Source organism: Pleurodeles waltl, chromosome 11 (genome assembly GCF_031143425.1).
Source record: "Pleurodeles waltl isolate 20211129_DDA chromosome 11, aPleWal1.hap1.20221129, whole genome shotgun sequence".
Lineage (NCBI taxonomy): Eukaryota > Metazoa > Chordata > Amphibia > Caudata > Salamandridae > Pleurodeles > Pleurodeles waltl.
The window spans coordinates 69,228,033-69,252,261 of NC_090450.1; the positions used below are offsets into that span (position 1 = coordinate 69,228,033).

Consider the following 24,229-nt stretch of genomic DNA (forward strand, 5'->3'; position numbering starts at 1 on the left):
CAGATCTCAGAATCACCCCATAAAACTTGTCACCCAAGTTGTAATTTCCTAAGATTGTGTTCAAGTATTGCCAATTCACCATGTCAATAACCTTGGTGGCTTCCAGCATTATGATGGCAAGTTGCAACTTATTCACCAGAACAAGATCAATCACCCCTACCTTTCTTTCATACAACCTTTTTAACCATCTAGTATTGTCCTTCTCACCACGTTACTCAATCTATTAGCCAATACTTTGTGAAAAACATATAAACGCAGTTAAGAAGAGAAATAGGTGTATAAGACTCACACAAGGCCAGATCTTTGTCCGGTTTTAGAATCAAGGTTACTATGGCCTCATCGAATGCCTCAGGAAGAGGGGGGGCTTCTAGGATCCCCACAAATAATTGAGTCATTAATGGTGTGATCACGTCTCTTAGGGCCATGTAAAATACATTCACAAGCCCCTTTCCTTCTCTCTCTTGCCCTTATCTATTGTCCGCTGAAGTTCTCCCTGGGTAATCAGTTAGTCTAAGTTTTCTTTCTCCTCTTCTGAGAGCTTACCTACTGTAAGCCGTTCCAGCCACTCAAAAACCTGCTCCTCTGTTGTATTTAGTTCCTCTGTATAAAGAAGGCCAATAAATTATAAAAGTACGTCTTCTACCTCCCAAATCTTCATGAGGAGTTTTCCAGTGTCCCTTCATTTAACCTCCCTCACCTCAGTCCTCTCAAAGTCCACATTGGTTTTCACGCCAAAAGTTTCACTGCATTTTCACTGTACTTGAAGTGTGCTAACTTGCTCACCTTCCACCTAGCCCTTACTCTGGACTTCAGAACTGAACTTCCAATCGGCTCCTCTAATTGATGTTGATCCCAGAGTTTCCTTTCTAGGAAGGCAGTCTCATGTTCTAACCCCACAACTGCCTTCTTGAACTCTCTATTCTTCTGGGCAGAAATACTGATCAGGTTACCCATCATAAGAGCCTTGAAGGCATTCCAGACTACATGATGGGGTGCTGAGTTTAATATTTGTCTCTAAAATGTCAGTAGCCTTTGCTCTCAGTCTTTCTAACACCTCTTAATCTGTTAAAAGGGTTTGATCTAGACTACACCTTTTTGGAGTTTGACCTGATTCCGTTTTCAAATCTAAAACCAATGCCCTGTGATCAGACAAGTGAGTTGCTACATTTCTTACTCGAAGAATGCTTTCTTTAAGTTCCTTGACTACCAAAAAATAATTTATTTTGGATGAATGCTTATATTTTTATTATGTTAGGTATACCCTCGCTCAGTGCTGCCCCTTGCTCCCCAAATGTCACACAAGCCCAACTGTTCGTTCAGACTCTTGATGTATGATTGCATATTAGAGCAAGTTTTAGACATATTATTACTTGATCTGTCCAGGGTGTTATCTAAAACGGCATTAAAATCCCCTGTCGGTATTATTGGTTGGAGAGTCTTTGCAATCTCTAGGCACAGATGTTGGAGGGATTCCACGTCAACCACATTCGGACCATAATATCCCACCAGGGTGTAGCTATTATCAACTATCCTTACAGTTGTGATGACCCATCTGCCCCTCTTGCCCGACTTATAGTCCTCAGGGTTTTACATAATTTTGCGTAATCACCTTCTGCAATAGCTCTCCCTCTTTGTTACCCTTTAACCTTGAAGACTTTTCTACATGGTAAGTGGATTTATGTATAAAATCTAGATTCACTTAATCAATATTTTATGATTTGTAGGGAAAATCCTACTTTTTATGTCTTTGGACTTAAAAAATTGTATTCAATTCTTAACCTTGATTACCTTATATTATTTTACCTATTTTACCTATTTATTGCCAAATAATCTGTGCAATGACAGAGGCAAGGCAAGGAAAATGTCAGCACCACCCATTACCTACTTTAAATATCTAAAAATGATTTAATACATTTGAAAAAAGTGATAAGCTTGCTTCACCTACAGTTTATAAGTTCTATCTTAAAACAGGTTTTATAAATTTACATTGCCTATAGCTTAGTAATTACTCTGAAATTGACACATGTATTAAGTTTGGCTGCCCTATTTCACTTCAATTACAATCCGTGGACAACGTACATTTGTCTCTGGTCAAAGGCACAGCCCCAGATTTACAGTTCAAGTGAAAGGGACATACGTCTGCCTCAGAGATGTCCACTAAGTAAAACGGTGCACCACCATCTAGCTGAAAGAGAAATTGACTACACCTGTACTATTTGAGAACAATTGGCCGAGCCGGAATTAAAATCTTTGGATTTGTGCTCTCCAGTTTAGTTGACTTTTCAAAAAAGCTGAGGAAGAACAGTTAAGTCAAACATAGTTAAATCCATGTTATTCAAACCAAGTTCAAAAAGTGACGAAAATCCAGCAGCCCCTTTTTTTTTTTATTGTTTTTAAACTCTTGAAACATTACATGGGGAAGTGAAGTTAGGGGGCAAATGGCAACTGGTAATAAAAGTAATAAAATCTCAGTATGCGACCTTCCCCTTGAAGATGACGCCTAACATACCCAGTTAAAGATGTATACTTCTGAACATTTTTCGAATTAACTCTTTTTTCATAAACATTGTAAACTGAAAGTTCGTGTTTAAAAACAACACATTAAAACACCTTTTAAAATTAAAATCAGTACAACTTTAAGTGCTTCCAAAAGGATGATAATTTTGAATGCCCTCTCGTAGTTCTTTTAAGTGCATCAATCACACAAAAGGGGATCATAGCATGTTTGCCATAAATCTTACCACTGGCCATCGCTCAGGGAAGCATTCCAAACCATCCTTCTTTTGCCTGCCATGCCAGCTCAGATAGGCCCAGCAATATGCACATCAGTCTTGACCTTGCTCCAACAGGAACAGTTAGTACACCCTGACCTGACAGTCCAGGACCTCTCTGAACTGAAACACAAGCAACCCAAGACTGGTTTTGCCCTGATTGTGGCTCTTAAGTCAGGTGTAGCTTGGTTTCAGTGGCACAGTCAACAAGGGACGCATACCTGTTCTTTTATGTGCCCCTTAATCTAATTATATAAAATCATTTTTTCTCCTATCTGAACCAGTTGGTCATATTATTAGTAAGTTTATGAGTATAAGATTAGAACTTCAGTTTTGCCTTTTCCTTGGACAAACATTGTTCAAATAGGCAGAAGGCACATTTACGCCTTGAACTTTAAATAGCAATATTAAACACATTAATAACGTGTTCCACTGCTTACCCACAATTCTATTTAGCTGTCATAATTTTTGGAGTGAATGACATTCAAATCCATACCAAAGAATGGAAGGATTTTTACTTATAAATCCTCCTCATAGAGTTGATATTTATTTTGCTGATCAATGCATAGAGTTCTAACCAACGCTGCAAAGTGAACCAGCCATACCTTTCTTGTTACTGGTTTTGCATATTAAAAACAATTTACTACCAAAAGTTAACCAGAACAACTTATAATATTTGACTGTCTGTAAGTGATGACCTTTCACCTGCCACCTGTACTTTGCTGTTGTTTGACCCTTCATAAAAACATATTTTTTTTAGGTAGAATTAACTGTTAAATTAATTATTGTAGCAAACAAGTACAAATAATCTTATCTTTTATAGACCGGTCAGGGTTAGATCAGTCAGTGTTATGTTGCCAGAATACATAAATACCAGTGCTTCAGAGACCCCCCCCCCCCTCCCAGCTCCAGTTTTGGAGAAGGCGACCTGCAAAATATGAGATTAGAAATATGAGGAGCAAATAAGAACAGCTTAAGCGGTGGCTCTGTTTAAGTCCTCTGGATGCTCTTATCGTCTCTGAGTAATCACTATGACTCCCCATTTTATTCAAACCCAATAACATTTGTGATGCATTACTAGGAGCAAGACAAGATGACCCAGGTTTCCTTTTTATGCATCTTTATCCAGAGCTCATTCCTATCTACTCCGGAAGACATTTTAGAAATCAGTATAGACCACAACACCTTTTGATTATTTTGGGGAACTCATTTTTGGGCGCTTTATTACCTCCTTGACTTCAGATGCTGACTATGGTACATGAGTCAAAGTAAAATCATGCTTAACAACAGTCATTTGAGCCGGTTGTGCTTTTTGAGTTCCTTATTTGTTTCGATAGACATTAGGTTCCCCTATTCATGCCTTTCTCTGCTAGTATTTGTGCTGATGCCTCTATATTGCCTTCCTGCTAATACAGTTTCTGGTTTATCCTCCAAGTCCTAGCAAACTAACAGGAGCTGAGTTAATATGATATCTCTTATTTGCTCTTTTCAAAGTAGTCAGTAGTAGTTTTTTTCTTGCCATTCACCACTTTCATATTATCAATCATTAAATTATTTCTTGTGGTGATACATTATCTTTTAAATAGATAGTATGCTGATGCAGATCGCACATCAAAGGCGACCTCGAAGCAGTCATCACCTTTTAGATATTAAGCTAAATCTGTTGTACACAGTACTATTTCCAAGCATGATATGTGACAGCCAAAGTCACTTAGTAGATAGTTGTTGGATCCTAAATCAGTCTCTGGCCTACTTTCTTTGTTCTATGGCCTGTCAACTATTTGGCTCGTGCACGTAGTGCTGTTATTCTATTGACATGCAAAGTGCTATCTCACCTCCTTTAGCATGCTGGCGGACAGAAAGCACATGTCTTGTCAGGCAGCCTTTAGGGTCATTGTTTCAAGTTTTCTTTGCTTTTTGGGTGAACCTGAAAAAACTATGGCAGCGATTTTGTTCTGTGGGAGAAAACTAGAACACACCATTACTGTGACAATCAAACTTCTAATTATCCTTTCTCTTAGTGACAAATTAGATGATCGTGCTTACACAGCCACCCTCTGTAACTTTAATCTAGTATAACATCACAATCTCTCTCTCTCTCTCTCTCTCTCTCTCCCTCTCTCTCTCTCACACACATGCACACTTATCATAAGCATGTTTTAATATGCCATATGTGTCTGATTGTGCATCTGCACAATCTGCCATTTTTAAATCCAGTACCCTGGTGTCCAGTGCTCCCTATAGCTTGTGCTAGATTCAAACTCAATAATAATTGAATACCAGAAGTGTATATGTATGCCCTTTTCAGAGTTGCTTTTCTTTCAGTTTGGATTTTCATTGAACATTTTAATTGTCCAGGAGGAGGTCATGATTGATGTCTCCTTCTGTCTTTACTAGTGTTTTTTTAATGGTCACATCACTTTGAGTTTGTGAAGAGGCTGTAAAAGAAGGCAACGTTTTTTAAGGAATAGCTATGAACCTCCCTTGAGACAATTAAATTGCCTTGATTACAAGTATTGTGGAATGCCATTATGGGCTGCTGGAATTACCAATATCAGCCGGAATCTCTGCATGGAATTTCTGAAGGTCCAGGTTAATCCCCAGCAAATCGGCAGAACTGCAGAACCAGATTTACCCGTCTGTATTCTGCATACAATTCCCAATTCAGAATGGTTTAACACAGACATTTGCTCCCTGGTCTGAACAGGTAGTAAATTATTTTAAAGTGGTTGTGGAGGGGGAAATGGAGAGTGGAAGAAATTAGGGTGAGGAAAGGGGATGATGTCCTCTGACTGTTGGTGGGATAGAGTGCTCCCTTGTGCCTTGACTAAGTGTTGGTGGGGGGGCTGGAGAATGGTTCCAGGCTTACCGGACAGTTTACCGATAAAATTGGGTCCATTGTTTCTACATCTGGGAAATCAAGGTGTGGGAACACCAAGCCACTGATAATTGTGCGGAGCTTGTCAGTCAGGATTACATAATTTTTGCAAAGGATGACCATTCTTCTTGTGAAGATATATGTATTTATTCAGCTACCAAAACAAAAAAGTACACTGTTCCAAAAAAGAGTCAAAAATCCACTAGAAACCTCGATTTATAGAATCAAGAGCCCTTACACATCCATTGGATGTCATACTTCATCATAGGACTTGCTCCTCATCAGACTGGCGCTACAATGTCTGTTGGGCCCCGCAAGGGGCTCTTTGCCGGAGATCTTCACTGGTAATCTATGCCGTGGTTGGAGCAAGTATGGATAAATTTAAACCTATGGGCAAGAAGAGAGCAGAAGAGAAAAAAGCGATACAATTGGCTTGAGAACCTCCAAAACCTATAATTTATTGATCAAGGTAGGGTCCCAGTCAAGACTAAAAAATACTAGTGAGTGGGAAGGAGATAATGTTCCACCACATTACTAAAAAACAAGAAGATGGAAGAAGGAACTACCTTCAACCACTAGGGAAGGTCAACATGTTTCGCACCTAAAATAGTCCCGGAGTTGCTCTTTATCTTGAGGAGCAGGTGCTTTCCAGTTGCTACTATCAAATTACACTTTGGTTTGACTCCTTCACACGATAAAGTATGGTCTAAATGTTCCACCTTCTCCACATCAAAAGTGCATTTTTTGCATTCCAATCACTAGACCTGTCTGCTACAGTTTCTACAAAACTACTCTTAATACATCATCATACTGTTTCTTGTTTTTACCCCACCACAAATACATTGTCTTGGAACACCAACACATTCAACAAACCTTTCAATATCCCCTGCATTATTCTTTGAAAAACTGCAGAACCAGACACCTGTCTTAAAGGCATGTAAAAGAACTGATAAGCCCCTTCCAGAGTTACAAAAGATGTGAGATGCCTTGACTCTGGATACAGCTGTACCTGGTGATATGCACTTGATAAATCTAAAGTAAGGAAACATCCAGCATCTCTCACAGAAATCAACATCTCATTTCTGCAGGGAAGTGGATGCCAATCCACCCATATACTTTCATTAAGATCACTCAGGTCCACACACATGCGAATCTTGTCATTTGATTTCTTGACTAAAACAACAGGGTTCAGCTGCTCAGGAGCTTCAAGGGGTTCTATCACACCATTATCAGATAAACATTTCAATTCCTCTTGCAATTGTCCTTGCAAAGCAAATGGAACATTATGTAGCTTATGTACTTTAGTTATCACTCCTTTCTTAAGAACAACAGATCTATATATAAATAACTCCACTTATTTTTTTGTTTTACTTTGCTTAGGAAGCAAAACCTGGTCAGGATAGTTGGAATTTAATATCATTCCCAATGTTAATTGTTCCTTCCAACCCAGTAATGTTCTCCCTTTTTCCACCACACAAACCTTGCATGTTGCTATCCTCCCCCAAAATGCTATATCTGCTGTAAAATACCCATTTACAGGCAACTTGCCTCCACAATACACTTCAAGCTCAACATCACCAGGACTAAATTCATACCTGCATATGCTCTCCCAGACAGATTTATCCATCAAAGTGAAAGGTGAACATGAATCCGCCCATATTTTAACTTCCTTATTATTCACTTGCATAGTACATTTTGGAGGATGATAGGATTCACCAGTTTGATTTATCTTGTGCTGTGATTCCACACCACTCACCGCCATTATATCAATATTGTTTTCATCATCAGTAACTACTTGCTGCTCAACATGTCTCACCCTCATTAACCAGATTTACTCTCATTTTTGTATTACAATTACCACTCCCACTCATCTTACACACTCTGGAGAGTGTCCTATTTTTTGCATTTAAAACACCTCGCTTTGGCAGCAGGACAATTGCGTGCTTCTGGAGTATGCTTCTCACTTCCTCATCTATAAGAGGCCCTTCTTTTGTCATTGTCTTGTGATTTTATCAAACGTTACTTAATTTCTACGTTATCACTTTCACGTGTGGGTTTTTTCACCATATTTACACTTGCATTCTCACTTTATGTCCTTTCCTTGAATGTATTACTACTCAATTCTTTCACATAACGCAGTGTTTTCTGACCGCCTAGCAATTTTTATACTTTCTTCCAGTGTGGGATTTTTCAAATCCAGTAATTTCTCTTGGATCTTCACATTACCAGTTCTATTAATCAGCTGGTCTCTTCCTATCTTATCACGTAGATCTCCGAATTGACATGAAATAGCTAATCTTCAAAATATACAACATACTGCTCAATAGTTTCTTCCCGTGTTTGAGCTCGTGAAAATAATTTATATCTTTCTACCACAATACTAACTTTTCTGGCAAATTTTCTTCCAGTGCTTTCAAAACATTCACATATTCATTCTCCATGGCCTCATATGCATCAGAACCTGCATCCTGATTTATGACCTCGTTTCCCATTAAAAGTAATGTTTTTAAAACTTTTCCTCCCTCAACACCTAGACAATTCTTTAATATAGCCAGTTTTCTTTGTGAAACAATCATACCCCCCTCAATAGCCTCTGAATATGCTTCAAACATATCCTTTCAATCCTCCAATGCTATACTTGGAGGCCCTGGTTCTTGCAAAAACATTGGGAGCGCAGTTATGGATTGCCCAGCCATTTTACAATGTAAATGTACACAAGTATTTGTAAAGTTCACTCCACATAACAAATAGACTTGTAAATGCAAATATCAGCTTCACTCACTAACTCAGTTGAATACATGCACAGAATTTCAATGGTTATTTTCTGTAAACAACCCAAATATCGACACACACCTTAGATCAGAGGACTTCAAACTGGGGTGCGGGCCCCTCTAGGGGGGCCTCAAGTGATCCCAGGGGGGCACCAGAGCAGCATTTTACAGATAACAGGCCTTTGCTTTAAGCAGAAGCATGTTTTTGCATTTTTAAAAAGTAACAGTACCTAACTGCAATGTTTAGATAGGTCTAGACATATTTAAACATTGCCATTCTTATAAAATAGTTGTGAAAAATGCTGTGGGAGGCCCAATGACTTTTATTTTTCAACTGGGGGGCAGCATTAAAAAGTTTGGGGACCACTGACTTAGATGAATAATACTTGCCACTATACATGCAGTGTTAAGAAAAACGGGTAGATGGAGCTGTTGTTTCACAATGTCACACAAGCAAAAAATTGTTAAAAGTAGATCCCTAACAATTGCCATTGTCACTTCCTACTGTCCATATTCATGTCAGTTAGCCCTATAGATGCGTGATATTTCAGTACAGGTTCTGTGAGTAACGCCCACTCTCTGGAACCTTCTTTTTGGAGACCATTAGTGATGGGGAAAAAGGCGTGAGCTAACCATGCCCCCGCTCACGAAGCAACTTCCTCCTGATGCTTGCTATGGAAGAAGAGGCTCGCTTATGCCCTGACACTGGCCCTTCTTTCTCCTTACTCCTCGAATGTAGGCAGAGGCTAGATAGTACCCCCAATTACCCTCACACAACAATATCGTAATTATTAGAGCACCTGTGGCGCCACACTTCCCTCGTTCCTTAGTGCATGCACAGTGTGAAATGATGATGACGTTCCTCTTCACACGCATGCCGCAAGTGCATCCGCATGAGCACAGCACTATCCGTCCTTTGACTATAGATTTTGGCTACGCTGGCCTCGAATCCAGATGTGCCCTGCTAGCGGGCCCAATATAAAATAACCAAGTCTCTGTTACAGGCACACCTGATGCCCCACGCAGCCGGATAGTGTAATTCATATGCTTCCCGGCGACCGACAACACAAGCAGGCTCACGCTTGAGTTAAATATTCCGCAATAAAGGCAACGACTGGACTCAAGTTCAGCCCCAAGTCTAACTCATAAAATACTTGCTGCACAGGTGCGATTACACTGCCGCATCGCCAGCTCCTCAGCCACGTCTGTGTCAATAACACGGTAGAATGGTGAAACCAAGGGTTGGTTATACTGGTAGAGTTTCCAACAATATCGCCGATGGTGGAATTTTAGGGCCAGAGTGGATGTACATGTTAAATTTATGGCCGCGTTGGCATGCCTTTCAATCACTTTGCTGCGGCCCATCTTCTAGTGAGGCAAATCCGAGTTACGGGTGTTGTGCACCTGAAGACTTCCAATAGGAAACCCGTTTTGTTGGTATGGCTAAAGACAGGAACTGCCTGAGAGACCTTCATTGTGAAGAACAAATACATAAAAAAGACCGCTTGAACCATTGTTTGCTTACAAAAGCATTTCCATTTCGGCTAAGTCCACAGATGTATTTCCACTTCTCAGTTCTGCAGCCATTTAGCCATTTCAGTGATGCATTAGGTGTATGAGTTAGCCTATGTAATGCTTCTGTTGCACAAGGTTTAGGAAATAGGCCCCATACATAGAGAGCAAGTAATGTCAAGAGAATCTGAAACAGACTGTAAACTTCCCTCTATCTACAGCTATAGCATTATTCAAAAATATAAATTATCCTAATCATGGAAGGGGTCTAATGACAAAAAAAGATACATCACCAATACTGTGCCTTTGCACTGCTACGGAAGTCCTTTATTATCAATTACGCTCTCCGCTTGACGGAACTCATGTGAACAACAGTGTCCATCAAACAACGAGCTAAACCCCGCTTCTTGTAGAGCCTCACCTGAGCCTTTGTTCTTTCACCTGATCCCTAATTTTGTTAAGGGCTTGCTAACAATAAATAAAAGCAAAACTGTGGCTGTTGAAGAAGATTAACTTATGAACAGGCCCATTTTAAGGTCATGCAAAATGTCCACCTACAATATGCAAGGGATATCAAGAGAACCTGATCCTAATATAGCCACTAGTTTGGACCGGCACCAACTCTTTCCGAGTCTGACATACAGAGTGCAGTTAGTTCTCAGCACCTGGCTCCTATACCAGTCCCTAGCAGCTGCCATGCTGTGTATCTATCTGTCTCTAATCCATGTGGATATGGAATCATACATTTATTTATTTTGTTGTTGTCCCTTTTTCATTCCTGGCACCTAGAGACAAGTTATTTTGTCCAGTGTGCCGCATAAATAAGGTAATGAATTTAAAACTAAACTGGAGCCAGGGACAGCCCTGCCATCCTGCCCGATTAGAGACACATAACTATTTCCAGAGTTTGCTTCCTACACAGGACTTTGTGCCTCAACACTGTGCCCTCGCCTATGCATAAAACCTTCTGAGAGCAAACATGGCAGATTTTGAGCAACAGAAAGAAAATATTTGCCTTTTCATTACATTCAATCAGAACAATGTTAAGAGAACGAAATTTACCAAACTATAACAACTATCAATGTTTTTTCCTAGTATAGGAAACATTGTCATGTGTGCCTCATGTCTTAGCCCAGTGGTTCCCAACCTGTGGTCCAGGGACCCCCAGGGGTCCGTGACATATTCCTACATGGGCCGGAGGCCTGGGGCGACAGAAAGGAGCTTCTCCAGCTTGAGGCTCTCCACAGAAACTAGTGTGTATTTTTATTTGTGCAGCAATTGTGAACGCACTTCAAAGTTCCTTGTACAACCAGCAGGTTTTGGGCGAAAATAAAAGCGTCAAGGTAATTCTGGTGATTAAAGTACCTGCTGGAGATTGATGGGAGGTTTGTCTAGTGGCAGTTTTGACACATCTAAGGTAGTTCAGATGGTTAATATGCCTGATGCAGAGAACGTGTATCATGCAAAGAAAAGTATTTTATGTGCATAGCAAAGTGGGTTACTGCTTTTGTCACAGAAATTCTTTGTTACTGCACAGTTTATAATTTAAAAATCGTAATCTAGCACAGTGAGCTATGAACTGCCATCAAATTGCATGCACAAATTAGAAAGTTTTTTTTTTTCTCAGTCTTCCATTATCCTTATGCTACTAAAAAAAAAGTTTGCTTGCATAGTAATACATTCTTATTATTAAAGTTAACACTAACCACTGTGTTATGCTATGAATCCTGAGTTTGTGGTTTTCAAGACCAAGCACTCTTAGAAAAAGCCTACCATTGTGGATGACATGTGAATCCTACACCTTGTGGTCCCCTGTAAAGTGCTTTAACACCCTACACTGGTATGAGAGCTGCTATAAAATAATTAATTATATGTGACAGAGAGGCTATAGAGATATGAGAGGCCGTAATGGTTTTACTTCCTTTCCCCACCACATATTTATGTGAAAGAGCTTTCTCAGACCTTATGTAACAAAAAAATAAAAACAGAAACGAAATTTACCAAACTATAACAACTATCAATGTTTTTTCCTAGTATAGGAAACATTGTCATGTGTGCCTCAGGTGTTAGCCCCGTGGTTCCCAACCTGTGGTCCAGGGACCCCCAGGGGTTCATGACACATTCCCACAGGGGCCCTAGGCCTGGGGCGACAGAAAGGAGCTTCTCCAGCTCGAGCCTCTCCACAGAAACTTGCTTGCGAAGATATTTATGTGAAAGAGCTTTCTCAGACCTCATGTAACAAAAAAATAAAAAGAGAAATTGCTTCAGAAAAGTAGAATCTGACCTGAGGATTCAGCTTTCCTAAATAAAACCAAATATTAAAAAGTCAGTCGCCAAGATGCAGTGCAAACCTTCCCAATAACATTTTTTGATTTTTGCTAATTTTTTCAATATAAAATAATTATATATTTAGTACTTAGAGTATTTGCTTGGTGTGTACTTGTTTGTGTATTTTTTGTGAATTACTGTTTTAATGTTTGAAATTTAAATTGTACAAATTGCTTGGGGGTCCCCGGCTTCCAGTAGTGATTCAGTGGGGGTCCTCAGGAGTCAAAAGGTTGGGAACCACTGTCCTAGCCTCTTCATGTGTTTATTAAACTAACCATCTCTCTGTATGCTTCAGTTTAGCTCTGTCCTCACTTCGCCACTTCCTTGTTCACTCACATGTCTATGCCTGCTGAATAGTAAGTACTCCTGCCTCACTCGTATTTTCTCCTTCTTGTCTTGTTGCTCCATCTCCTCTTTGCCCCTGCCCAAATGTCTGGCTTCCTCTCCTCTGTCGTTCATTTTCACCATTCATGAGATAAGAGTACAAACAATTTTTCCTATACTCTGTGCCTCCCAAACAAGCCAAGAGAGGGTCCTACTGCTGATGCTGTGTGCTTTAAGGCAACAACGCTAAGCAGCATGGGTCTATATTTTTGCTGTTCCAAATATATGGACAAATTTCACACCATGGCTGGTGCTGTTGGTTGCTCTAAGTCAAACTCATGGCATAATACCTGTTGGCAAGTATATGCCTTGTCCTTGTCTATACCACCAAACCTTATTTCATTGCAGCACAAGTCCATGCCGCTCAAACTGGTCTGTGCTTCACAAATCTGAAATCCACACAGCGGGAGCATTGATTCTTTTAGTAGTGTCCCTTGTTATATTTTCGATGAGCCTAAAGTTGTGCAGTTTCGCATATATGTAACACACTGTGTGACCCTTGTGGTGGTAGGGAAAATAGAAAACTCACATCTGCAATGTGCGATGGATGGCAGTCATCCCTTGGCCGATCACATATGACCAGTTTGTGTAGTTTGGAGTACTGTTGCACTGTCTGATTGTGAAAGATGTGTTGTGAATTTACAGTAGGCTTACAGCCCGCCCATTGGTTGCTATTAGTTGGCTTTATTGTTAATCTCATTTGCATGCTTCTTGTTAGATAGCTCGCCTTCCTCATTTTGTATTTTTCCTGCCTCTGGAGCAGAGCCTCTTTACTTTCCATTTGATTGGCTGACTTAAAATCTTCCACTGCTCCTATTTAAGGAACTACATATTTCTTTTTCATTCGGGACTCTAAGAGTGCATGTCATTGCTAGCTCTCTCCTACTTGTGCTGCTTCACCCACTCCCCAACTATCCCCTGCCACGCTGCATTGCTCCCCAACTCCCTCCCAGCTTGTCTATAAAAGCACAGCAATGGGGGTATTTTTACCGAGGTATGGCTGAAAAGCAGTCTTTAACCAGTTGTTTTTGTTCATTTTCTGCATTCCCAGTATTATGTGAAACTACAATCTTTGGCATGCAAAGGCTTTCATGGGGTTTGGTTAAGGACCATTTGATGCACTCAGCTGGCGTCTAATGCAAATGTTCTACTTAGCGGGACACTTCTCGTGGAGGCCCATATATGTGCTACCTGGTAAACTGCATAAGACCAAATGTTTAAAAACTGTAGAAAGGAAATTCAACCTTGGCAATCATTTTCCTGTACATCATCACAGGTCCTTATTATTATTATTATTTTTTTAATCATGCCCAATTTACCGATTGAAAAGTATTAAAAAAATTAAATAAGCCATTTATAAAAATTAAAAACACTGAATTCAATGTACAGTTTTGACATACCATACGATGTATGCTTATTCTTCAATATTTTGACTTTTTGAAATTTTGTTTTTAAGCAATGCTTTATAGATTACACATTGTCAAAGCTAACATCCATAAAATTCGACGCCTAGTGCTCTCCAGCAGTGTTATAAAACCAAAGAGACCATGCGCCACACTGTGTGTGATTGACAGCTCAGGTCCTGTAATCACAAAGCAGCAAGATGCATGCTATACCTAGATATTAAAGGCCCGACGGATCTGTCAGTCACACTGGAAGTGTGTGCGCCAGGCCTGCCCTGTTGTGGCAACCAGGAGTGAAGCAGAGCAACTCGAGGGAGAGCTTCCAAAGGCAGCTAGAGTGTGATGCGCTGCTACCTAAATATAAAAAAGAAAAACATTGAATGCCTTTTTTATGCGTGTATGTACCAATTAATAAGAACCAACCTGCCTTGAACAATTTGCTTTGCACAAATGCCATACAGTATTTTCACTAACACGTTTTTTTGTAAACATTCTAAGAAATCATTCTCTATCTTTGTTAATTTGAGAATAAACACAAATAAAACAAATTATTGCCATACTATTGCAAAGTAACTCCTGTTGACACACTAATTCATACACTCTAAGTATATCCATTTTCAAAGTGTAATTAACTCCTGCTTTACAGCTATACATGCAGGCATAAATATTGGCTTCATTGTATAATGCTGGTACACTCAATTACCCTTTCTTTTCCATTACATTTCAGAAACTTCTGCTTTCTTTTTCAAAATGTGCAATTCTGTTCCATTTAATCTTGTAGCGCATATTCACCTTGGAGGCATCTTGGCACTAAGGACAGGGTGACAAATAAAAAATTATTCTCTCGACAGCTGAAGTAACACTAAACAACAAGAAAGCACTGAACAGAATAGAGTTTAAGAAGTTTCCTAAAAATGGATTTCCTTTGTAGGGGAAGCTTGTTCCATAGTTGCCTCAAAACAGGTGGAGAGAGCATCCTTCTCGCTAACTGGGTTTGATTGGGGGGGGGCAGTAGGTACTTATGAGTGGAGCGTGAACATATGAAAGCATTGTCCCAAAATGTCCTTGCAGAAAGGATATCTCAGTTGAATAACAAACTATGCATTAGACAGGGATTGCCTTTGTTGGCTTGTGACAGAGCTAGTAGCATTGGGGCACACGAGTAATGAAAAGTTACAGGACATAGGCCTGAAGCTCCTGATTTAAATGTACCTAGGGTTGACAGTCTTGTCTGTTTTAGACAGCTGATGACTGCCCAGGTGGCAGACAAAGGTAGGCTGGAGTGAGATGGTGTGGATGGATCCGGAGGAAGCGGTTCCTTTTTGATATCTTCATAGATTGTTTCCATTTTTGAGATAAATAGACTGGCTCTTCACAGAGCTCCTGAACGTGGAGGTAGGGGGGGCTTTAACAAGAACTGGAGTGTCTCAATAGGGCACATGAGGTGTTTGGGCTCCGTAGAACGTCATTACACTGATCTGTCAGATTTGCTGCCGATAAAGCATGGTAGTGACCACAGATATGAGTTTGGCCATTTTCGCTCCACCTGTCACAGAAGCGGTTGTCTCTTGTGTTCTGCATATAAATCAATGTTCACACATTTATATACCAACTTACATAAGGATTTCGAATCTTTAAAAAAAGAACATGCACCTGTAACAACAAGTCAATTCTACAGTATGTTATCATTTGCTAAAACAAAATAATTTACCAGCCAGACCTTTTGGCTTTTTATGCTCCATTGATATATTCAGCAGATGCCACACCGCTGTCTCTGCCACTGTAGTTGTTGTCTACAAAATATAAGTCCCTTTCTTCATCAACACGCGATTCACAATGTCATCTGCACCCTTATGTAACTTTGTAACATGTTTATTTGTGATGCACTCTTCTATGTTTTTTGTTATTTTTCACAGTAGAAGAACATGAGGGGTGCAGGCCCTTGTACCTCATCTACCACTATTTTTCTTGCTCCCTCTACATTTTTATTCCACTTGACATCTACGCCCAGCAGTGTTCACTATTTATCTGCTGCGTAGCGTTCTGTAAGTTCACTTTCTAGCCAAACTTGCTGAAATCCAAAAAATACTTTGGACACAGCCTTGCATGTAATGTCAGCATTCCTCCACTAGCATTAGTGTTGTATGCAGGGGGACATTGGGAACCCAGCTCTGACCGGCCTCCAACATCCTGCTCGTAGCATTCACTGCCGCACTATTTCATTCACTATTTTAAGTGTCTCATTTTCACCATAAAGAGCTTCGTGAACAATACAAACTTCTTTCTATCATCTCAGGGTACAGCCTATTTCTTCGAGGCCTGTTCAGCAAAGAGTCCTACTCCCAGATTCCATATTGGTTTGGAAGTATCTTTCCAAAGACAGCTGATAACACTACACATGCACAGTAACTTAACTATTCCTTAACACTTTCCCTAACAAAGAGCCAGATCTATTGGTTTGAAAAATGTTTTTTTTTAAATAGTTTATCCTAATGTTAATGCAGTAACTTTTTGTGTGTTGCAGACATGCTGATTTGTGCAAAAACTTAAGGGTTACTTTTATGTGAATGATTGGGTATTAACGGACCTTATTTGGGTGACTGTCATTTCCAGTTCTGGATTGTCAGTCTTGCTTGTCTGCTTGCTTTGCTTGTCCCTTGTTATGCTGCTGTAACACTTTGTTTTTCTTTCTAGGAGTCTGATGGAGGTCTATATGTGTGCATGAGTACTTTTTTGGGATTTGGAAGGGAACACATCGAAAGGCACTACAGAAAGACAGGCCAATGTGTATATATGCACCTTAAGAGACACGCAAGACCGGTGAGAAATGTTTTTTACTTTCCAGATTGCCCTTGTTAGTCCATTGTATTTTTTATGACTGTTGTAGCCAAACTGTGGCCCTGATTTAGATCCTGGCGGATGGGGTTACTCTGTCACAAATGTGACGGATATCCCGTCTGTTGAATTACGTTTTCATTATATCCTATGGAAATTGTAATACAGCGGACGTGATAACCATCACATGTATGACAAAGTAACCTGTCCCCCAAAATCTAAACCAGTCCTTTGTCATTACAGCAGCTCCAAAGCATAAAAACACTACACAAATATTTTTAAAACGTAATGAGGTACTGGGGTTCTTCAAACAGAAGTGTGCATGTATTGGGGTATCTTCAGATGAGATAAGCAACTCTTACATGCCTTGTTTATGTGAGATACAAATACCAACTACACATTGATTAGGAAGGTCAGGCACTTGGCCAAAGGGGCCGAAGACAGTTGATCTGGTCAGAGGTGTCCGTTTCATGGGTGTTTTTAAATCACATTTTTATTTCAAGTGAACTTGAGAAAGTTAGACTTTTTCCAAATGTTGATTGTTATTGTTTTGAGGCTATGGAGCAGATATCACCATCAACTCTAAAAGAAGCTTAAATGTTGTTTGCTTCTATATAAACTTGAAATCCATACACTGATAAACCTTTAGGCAGTGGATAAACCTAAACATTAAAGGGGATGGGCGATGGGGAAGTCTTAGCTGAATTCAAACGGGTTATGTGACCCGCTGATATGATAATGGACCTTATTTGATGTGATCTATTATAAAACATGTTTTCCCAGTTAGGTGTGAACACCCAAACCCTACATGTGCCAGAAGGTCAACAAGGATCATTTGCTTGACAGTGTCAAGGGCAGCTCACTTTATTAGCGCTCTGATATTGCCAACATGGCAGTCAGTGGTCTCCAGCCAGACCAAAACCTGGAGTGGGTGCAGGCTGCAGACATGAACTAGGAGCTACAGGCATCCCTGGGAATTCCTGGACACATTGAGTGAACAATCCTAGCTGCCCGGACTGACCTTCCCAAAAAAGGCTGGAGATTGTTCTCCCTCCACCAAAATGTTAAATAAATCGAGGCAAATGGTTCATTTTATAGCACAGTTTTGCAATAAAAAAATATCACAGGCTTTTACTTGAAATTCCAATTAGTAACTTGTGAAATAGTCCAATAATTCAGTACAAAAGATCATGTTAAATGGAGCGTTAATTTTGCTGGTTAAACCATGATTCCATGAAAGGCTGTCTGTGAAGAGTGGATACATCTTGATTTGTCAAAAGTAAGGAAATCATCCAGTGCATATGTAAAAGTTTAGTGTTGCTTCTCTTCTGCTGAGTGGCTACTGAGGATGTGTTTGCCCGTTCCGCCTCCAATTCAGACCACTTTCCTCCAGTTTATTGAATGTCCTTGTGACTGCTGAGGAAACACCAGCTCTGAAGGGTAGTGTTGTGGCTCAGTAAATCTTTTGATTCCGATGGTAACCGCTCTCTCGCCATCTAGCCAATGGGCATGATGAGGCATTGTGTGTGTGTGTGTGTGCACACACACACACACATACATACACACACACACACACACACAATATATGTATAGTTTTCTTCAGCTCTCACACGATTGTTGACAAATAGTGCCGTCTGTGCATACAGTGTTTTGTCGTTCATTCTGCTTCTCGGGTTTAATGTTGTGTGTCTTCTATGATTTTAGAAAGCACCCGGGGCATGTGGCGGAACTTTACCAAAACGGAAGAATGGCAAGGTCTTTTTAGGTAAAGTAAATGTAGTTTTAAATTGTTACAACATCCACTAATTTGTAGACACGATGAAGTGTTAATGTTCTTATGATTTGAAATGCATATTTGTTTGTACATAACACTTATTGTGAAAATCTATGTAACCACAGGCACCCTTGTGCCTTGCTCCCCAGAATCGATCAGAAGCTGCTGGTGAGCGCAGTTGCTGGGATCTCACACCTTGTTACCTAGAAGGACTCTATGACGTTAGGAATGAGAATCATAAAATCAATGCTGTGTTAGTGCATATGAAGCAAAGACAGAAACCCCTCAAAGGTGTACGACATTTACAGACAGGCAAAACATAACAGCACCACACAGTATCACCCATGTAAAGTGTAAATATGGTTTAGAGTCATCACTTGTTTGGAGACATGATCTGCTCAGGCACACGCTCCTCTGCTATTAGTTGAATGAAAACCTTAGCAAAGGCATTTCAAATAAAATGCCTAGCTGAATATTCCTTAAAATATGGACATTATTTGCAATTTGACACCAAAAATTTCAAATAAAGCAGGAGCCGTGCTGATAGGGCATTCAATGCACCAAAGTCAATTGAAAATTTGAAAAATATCTCCTTGGGCTGGTGTATGGAGTGAAGTGGGTACACTGCACCATTTGAAATACCTGCATTTTCTGCTCACGATAATCAGTAGCCGAATTATGATAAATCTTTCAAAGACATTTGGGAAAGTAAGTAATCACTGAGCAACTATGCAATAAGTATTTCTTGGCTTCAAGTCCTCCACAACTGCGCCACTCAGGGTCATTTCAACAACTTACCTGAGTTCCTGAAGATCTCTTTTCTGTTATCTGTGATCGCGGGGAGGAGAATCAAACTTTAGAAACTCCTGCTGAACATGACTGCCTGTATTTTATCATGGTCCTAGTGGCTCCTGGACATAGTTATTGGGAGAATGCAAGAAACAAAAGAGAGCGACCCCTTAAAAAACAAGGGGACATGGTGAAGGAGAAAAAGGAAAACAATAAAATGTCACTAGCCGAATTAAAGACTGACTTAAGGGCAAACTGTGCAAAAGGACTCTGCTGAACAGACCAAAAAAAAAAAAGAAAAAAAAAAAAAAAAAAAAAATATATATGAATATATTCCAATATAGCTATTACATTATATACATAACAGAAAAAGTACAAGATATAAGTGACAAAGAAACACCACTGAATGTATAAAGTACAAAGAATTATGTAATTCATACATATAAAATTGACACTTTCTCTCACCCATCTTTTGTAAAGATTTCTAATGCTAGGTGTGAAATGAGCCTGTTTCGCTCGTTGCTGTGTTTCAGTTGGTTAATTTAATAGAAACCACCTTCTTCAGCACAGTTAGAATATTTCATTGGTTCTTGATTAAAGTTCACATAAGTTGTAAGTACATGAGTTTTCCTAAAAACAAATAAACATTGACACTTTAGACGACATGAATTTTAAACAATTCATATATATGCATTAATACATTACTTTTGCACAGAAAGTACCATACTGAATCCAAAAATATCACCATAATTGGCCCCAGTTTCCATTAAAAGGAGTTTAGTGTAGTTTAGTTATGACCTAACACCTCAAAGTCAGCCTGGGAGGGTGGCCGTATGCCCCTCCCCATAAACATTGCCCAGGCTCTGGGGTCCCTGGACTGAAATCAGTCTGGAGACAGGGGCCGCATGCCGTGGTCTTGGTTATATGGGCGTTGCTGGATACAGGTCTGGATGTCATAAATGAAGTAATTTAGGATGTCATCAGTAATGGCATAAATTTTGTCATAGAACAGCTCATATGTGGGGTCATAAGCAGTCAGTCCTTGGTGGGGCTGCACGTTATAGGGAATTTCTTTTTTTTTTTTTTTTAGTTCAAAACGTTAATGTTGTCACTGACAAATTCCCCTAACTATACCGTTACTACAACCTTCATTTTTTTCAGTGAATATATATGTGTATATATATATATATATGTACACACACACACCTGCATGCAGCAAGGTTTTAATATCTTGTAATTACTGTTGTGTTGTGAGTATAGTGGTATGTAGGGAATAGCCTGCTCTTAACTAATATTCCGAAACTGAGATGATTTTCGGTCGATCTTATGTTTATGGGTAAAGAATTCTATTGTTTGGCTGCTTGAACAGAGAAAGATGTTCCACTAATGTTTTTTTTTTGTATGCTGCAGTAAAGCATAAGTTTCTATCTTGCGTGTATTTTGCGATTTTCTTCCTGATGAAAAGTGGACCTTTGCCATATATTGCTTGGTGGGTGATACTAAGGAGCCTGAAGGAGGATAGGAGGATCTTCTAGCAACTGGCAACCAGTGGAGGGCCTTCAATGCAATAGAGATGTTTGCTTATGGCACATGAAGAACTTTAGCAACAGACTTCTTATGATACCAATAGGAGGAGTCTAGACGCAGAGTTTTGAATTCCCTGTAATCTTCTCATAATTGGTAAAGGTGAGCTGTGATGTGGACCATTAACGTAATCAAGTGTTCAGTGGCATGTGTAGCTGCAGATACACATGCTGTGCATAGTCCGCCGTCTGGTGTTGGGTCGGAGTGTTACAAGTTGTTTTTCTTCGAAGAAGTCTTTTCGAGTCACGAGACCGAGGGACTCCTCCTCCTTTGTTTACATTGCGCATGGGCGTCGACTCCATCTTCAATTGTTTTTTTTCCGCCATCGGGTTCGGACGTGTTCCTTTTCGCTCCGGGTTTCGGGACGGAAAGATAGTCAAAACTTCAGAAAACTACGTCGGTATTGTTTCGTTCGGTATCGGGTTAGATAGAATCGACACCGAATCGTGAAGAGCTCCGGTAGCCCTTCGGGGTAACTTCGACCCCCCGTCAGGGCCTGGTCGGCCCGACCGCGTGTAAAATCGACACCGATGGAACGGACCCCGTTCCGATTCTGTCCTAAATGCCACAGCAAATATCCGTATACAGACCAACATTTGGTCTGTAACTTGTGCCTGTCGCCCGAGCACAAGGAAGAGAAGTGTGAGGCCTGTCGTGCGTTCCGGTCCCGAAAGACGCTCCGTGACCGAAGAGCCAGAAGGTTGCAAATGGCGTCCACGCCGACAGGACAACGTGGGTTCGAGGAACAAGGAGAAGAAGAGGAAGCCTTCTCCATCCATGAATCGGACTCGGAGGAGTTCGACGTCGAAGAAACCGTGAGTAAGACGTCGAAACAAGCACCACACGGGAAAACAGACAAGGCCCAGGGGACGCCACTGCCAACAGGCCATGGCTCAACCCATAAAATAGGTGACCGTCCATCGGCACCGAAAAAGGGCGAACTGGTGCCGAGATCGTCCGACTCGGGTCGAGACACAGGCACGCAGCAATCTCGGGACCGAGAAAGTGCTGCCGAAAAGGGTCGACGCCGAGACAGCGGAACCGAAGCTGCTCGACGCAGAGACAGCGGCACCGAGGATGATCGACGCCCAGAAAGCTCGACTACAAAAAAGAGAAAATTCTCCTCGGAGCCGAAAACAAGCAAAGACACAGTTTCGGTGGCAAAACGCCCTGCAACCGAACCGACTGCCAGCTCGTATTCAGAGGAACAATCACTGTCCTCTCAAATGCGCAAACACAGATTTGAAGAAGAGTTACAATCTACTGACGTAGACCACACCCAGAAGCGGATCTTCATACAGAGTGGGACAGGGAAGATCAGCACTCTTCCCCCAATCAGGAGGAAAAGGAGACTCGAGTTCCAAACTCAAGAACAAACACCACAAGCAAAAGTGGTGAAGAAAGTAACTCCACCACCCTCTCCTCCACCTGTAACTCATACATCACCGGCACAAACTCCGTCACATTCACCAGCTCATACCAACATGAGCCAAGATGACCAGGACGCTTGGGACCTATATGACGCCCCAGTATCAGACAATAGTCCTGAGTCGTACCCTACCAAGCCCTCACCACCCGAGTACGGCACAGCGTATGCACAGGTGGTAGCTAGGGCAGCAGAGTTCCATAACGTGTCGTTACACTCAGAACCTGTCGAGGATGACTTCCTTTTCAACACCCTCTCCTCCACCCATAGCACCTATCAAAGCCTGCCTATGCTCCCGGGAATGCTAAGGCACGCAAAACAGATCTTTAAAGATCCTGTCAAAAGCAGAGCGATAACTCCACGGGTGGAGAAAAAATATAAAGCACCGCCCACACACCCTGCTTTTATCACATCACAACTGCCACCAGATTCAGTTGTAGTAGGGGCAGCTCGCAAGAGAGCCAACTCGCACACATCAGGCGACGCCCCACCTCCGGACAAAGAGAGCCGCAAGTTCGACGCAGCTGGAAAAAGGGTTGCTGTACAAGCTGCAAACCAGTGGCGCATCGCGAACTCTCAGGCGCTCCTAGCGCGATATGACAGAGCCCATTGGGATGAGATGCAGCATCTCATCGAGCATCTACCCAAAGAATTACAGAAATGGGCAAAACAAGTAGTTGAGGAGGGACAAAATATCTTTAATAACCAAATACGCTTCTCTATGGATGCAGCGGATACAGCTGCAAGAACAATAAATACTGCAGTAACCATAAGACGGCACGCATGGTTGCGCACATCCGGGTTTAAACCCGAGATACAACAGACAGTGCTCAATATGCCGTTCAACGAACAACAATTGTTTGGACACGATGTGGACACGGCGATTGAGAAATTGAAAAAGGACACTGACACAGCCAAGGCCATGGGCGCACTCTATTCCCCGCAGGGCAGTGGCACTTTTGGCACATTTCGCAGAACACCCTCAGAGGGGGGTTTAGGGGTCAAGCCACACAAGCCAGCACCTCACAATCAACACCGTCTACCTACCAGGGACAGTACCAAAGGGGAGGCTTTCGGGGCCAGTACAGAGGGGGACAATTCCCTAGAAACCGGGGAAAATTTCAAGGTCCCAAAACCCCTACAACCAAACAGTGACTCACAAGTCATTCAACCCCTTCACACAACACCAGTGGGGGGAAGACTAAGCCAATTCTACAAAGCTTGGGAGGAAATAACAACAGACACTTGGGTCTTAGCAATTATCCAACATGGTTATTGCATAGAATTTCTCCAAATCCCTCCAAATGTCCCACCAAAAACACAAAACATGTCAAAACAGCATTTAGACCTTCTGGAATTAGAAGTTCAGGCATTACTGCAAAAGGACGCAATAGAACTTGTACCACGTACACAAAGGAACACAGGAGTTTACTCACTGTACTTTCTAATACCAAAAAAAGACAAAACACTGAGACCAATCTTAGATCTCAGAACACTAAACATCTACATCAAATCGGAACACTTTCACATGGTCACGCTACAAGACGTATTACCACTGCTAAAACAACAAGACTATATGACAACCTTAGATCTAAAAGACGCGTATTTCCACATACCAATACATCCCTCGCACAGGAAATACCTAAGGTTCGTATTCAAGGGAATACAATACCAATTCAAAGTGTTGCCGTTCGGTATAACAACCGCACCAAGAGTATTTACAAAATGCCTAGCAGTAGTAGCTGCACATATCAGAAGGCAGCAAATACACGTG

At 41.0% G+C, this 24,229-nt stretch overlaps 1 protein-coding gene across 2 annotated transcripts in view; it reads left to right on the top strand.

Moving 5' to 3' along the window:
* Positions 1–24,229, top strand: part of USP13 (ubiquitin specific peptidase 13) — a 263,270-nt gene that overhangs the window by 48,267 nt on the left and 190,774 nt on the right. For both annotated transcript variants that reach the window (XM_069213085.1, XM_069213086.1), the window contains exons 2-3: positions 16,742–16,867; positions 18,587–18,647. In XM_069213085.1, the coding sequence (XP_069069186.1) occupies positions 16,742–16,867; positions 18,587–18,647 (187 nt within the window). The remainder of the gene's footprint in view (positions 1–16,741; positions 16,868–18,586; positions 18,648–24,229) is intronic.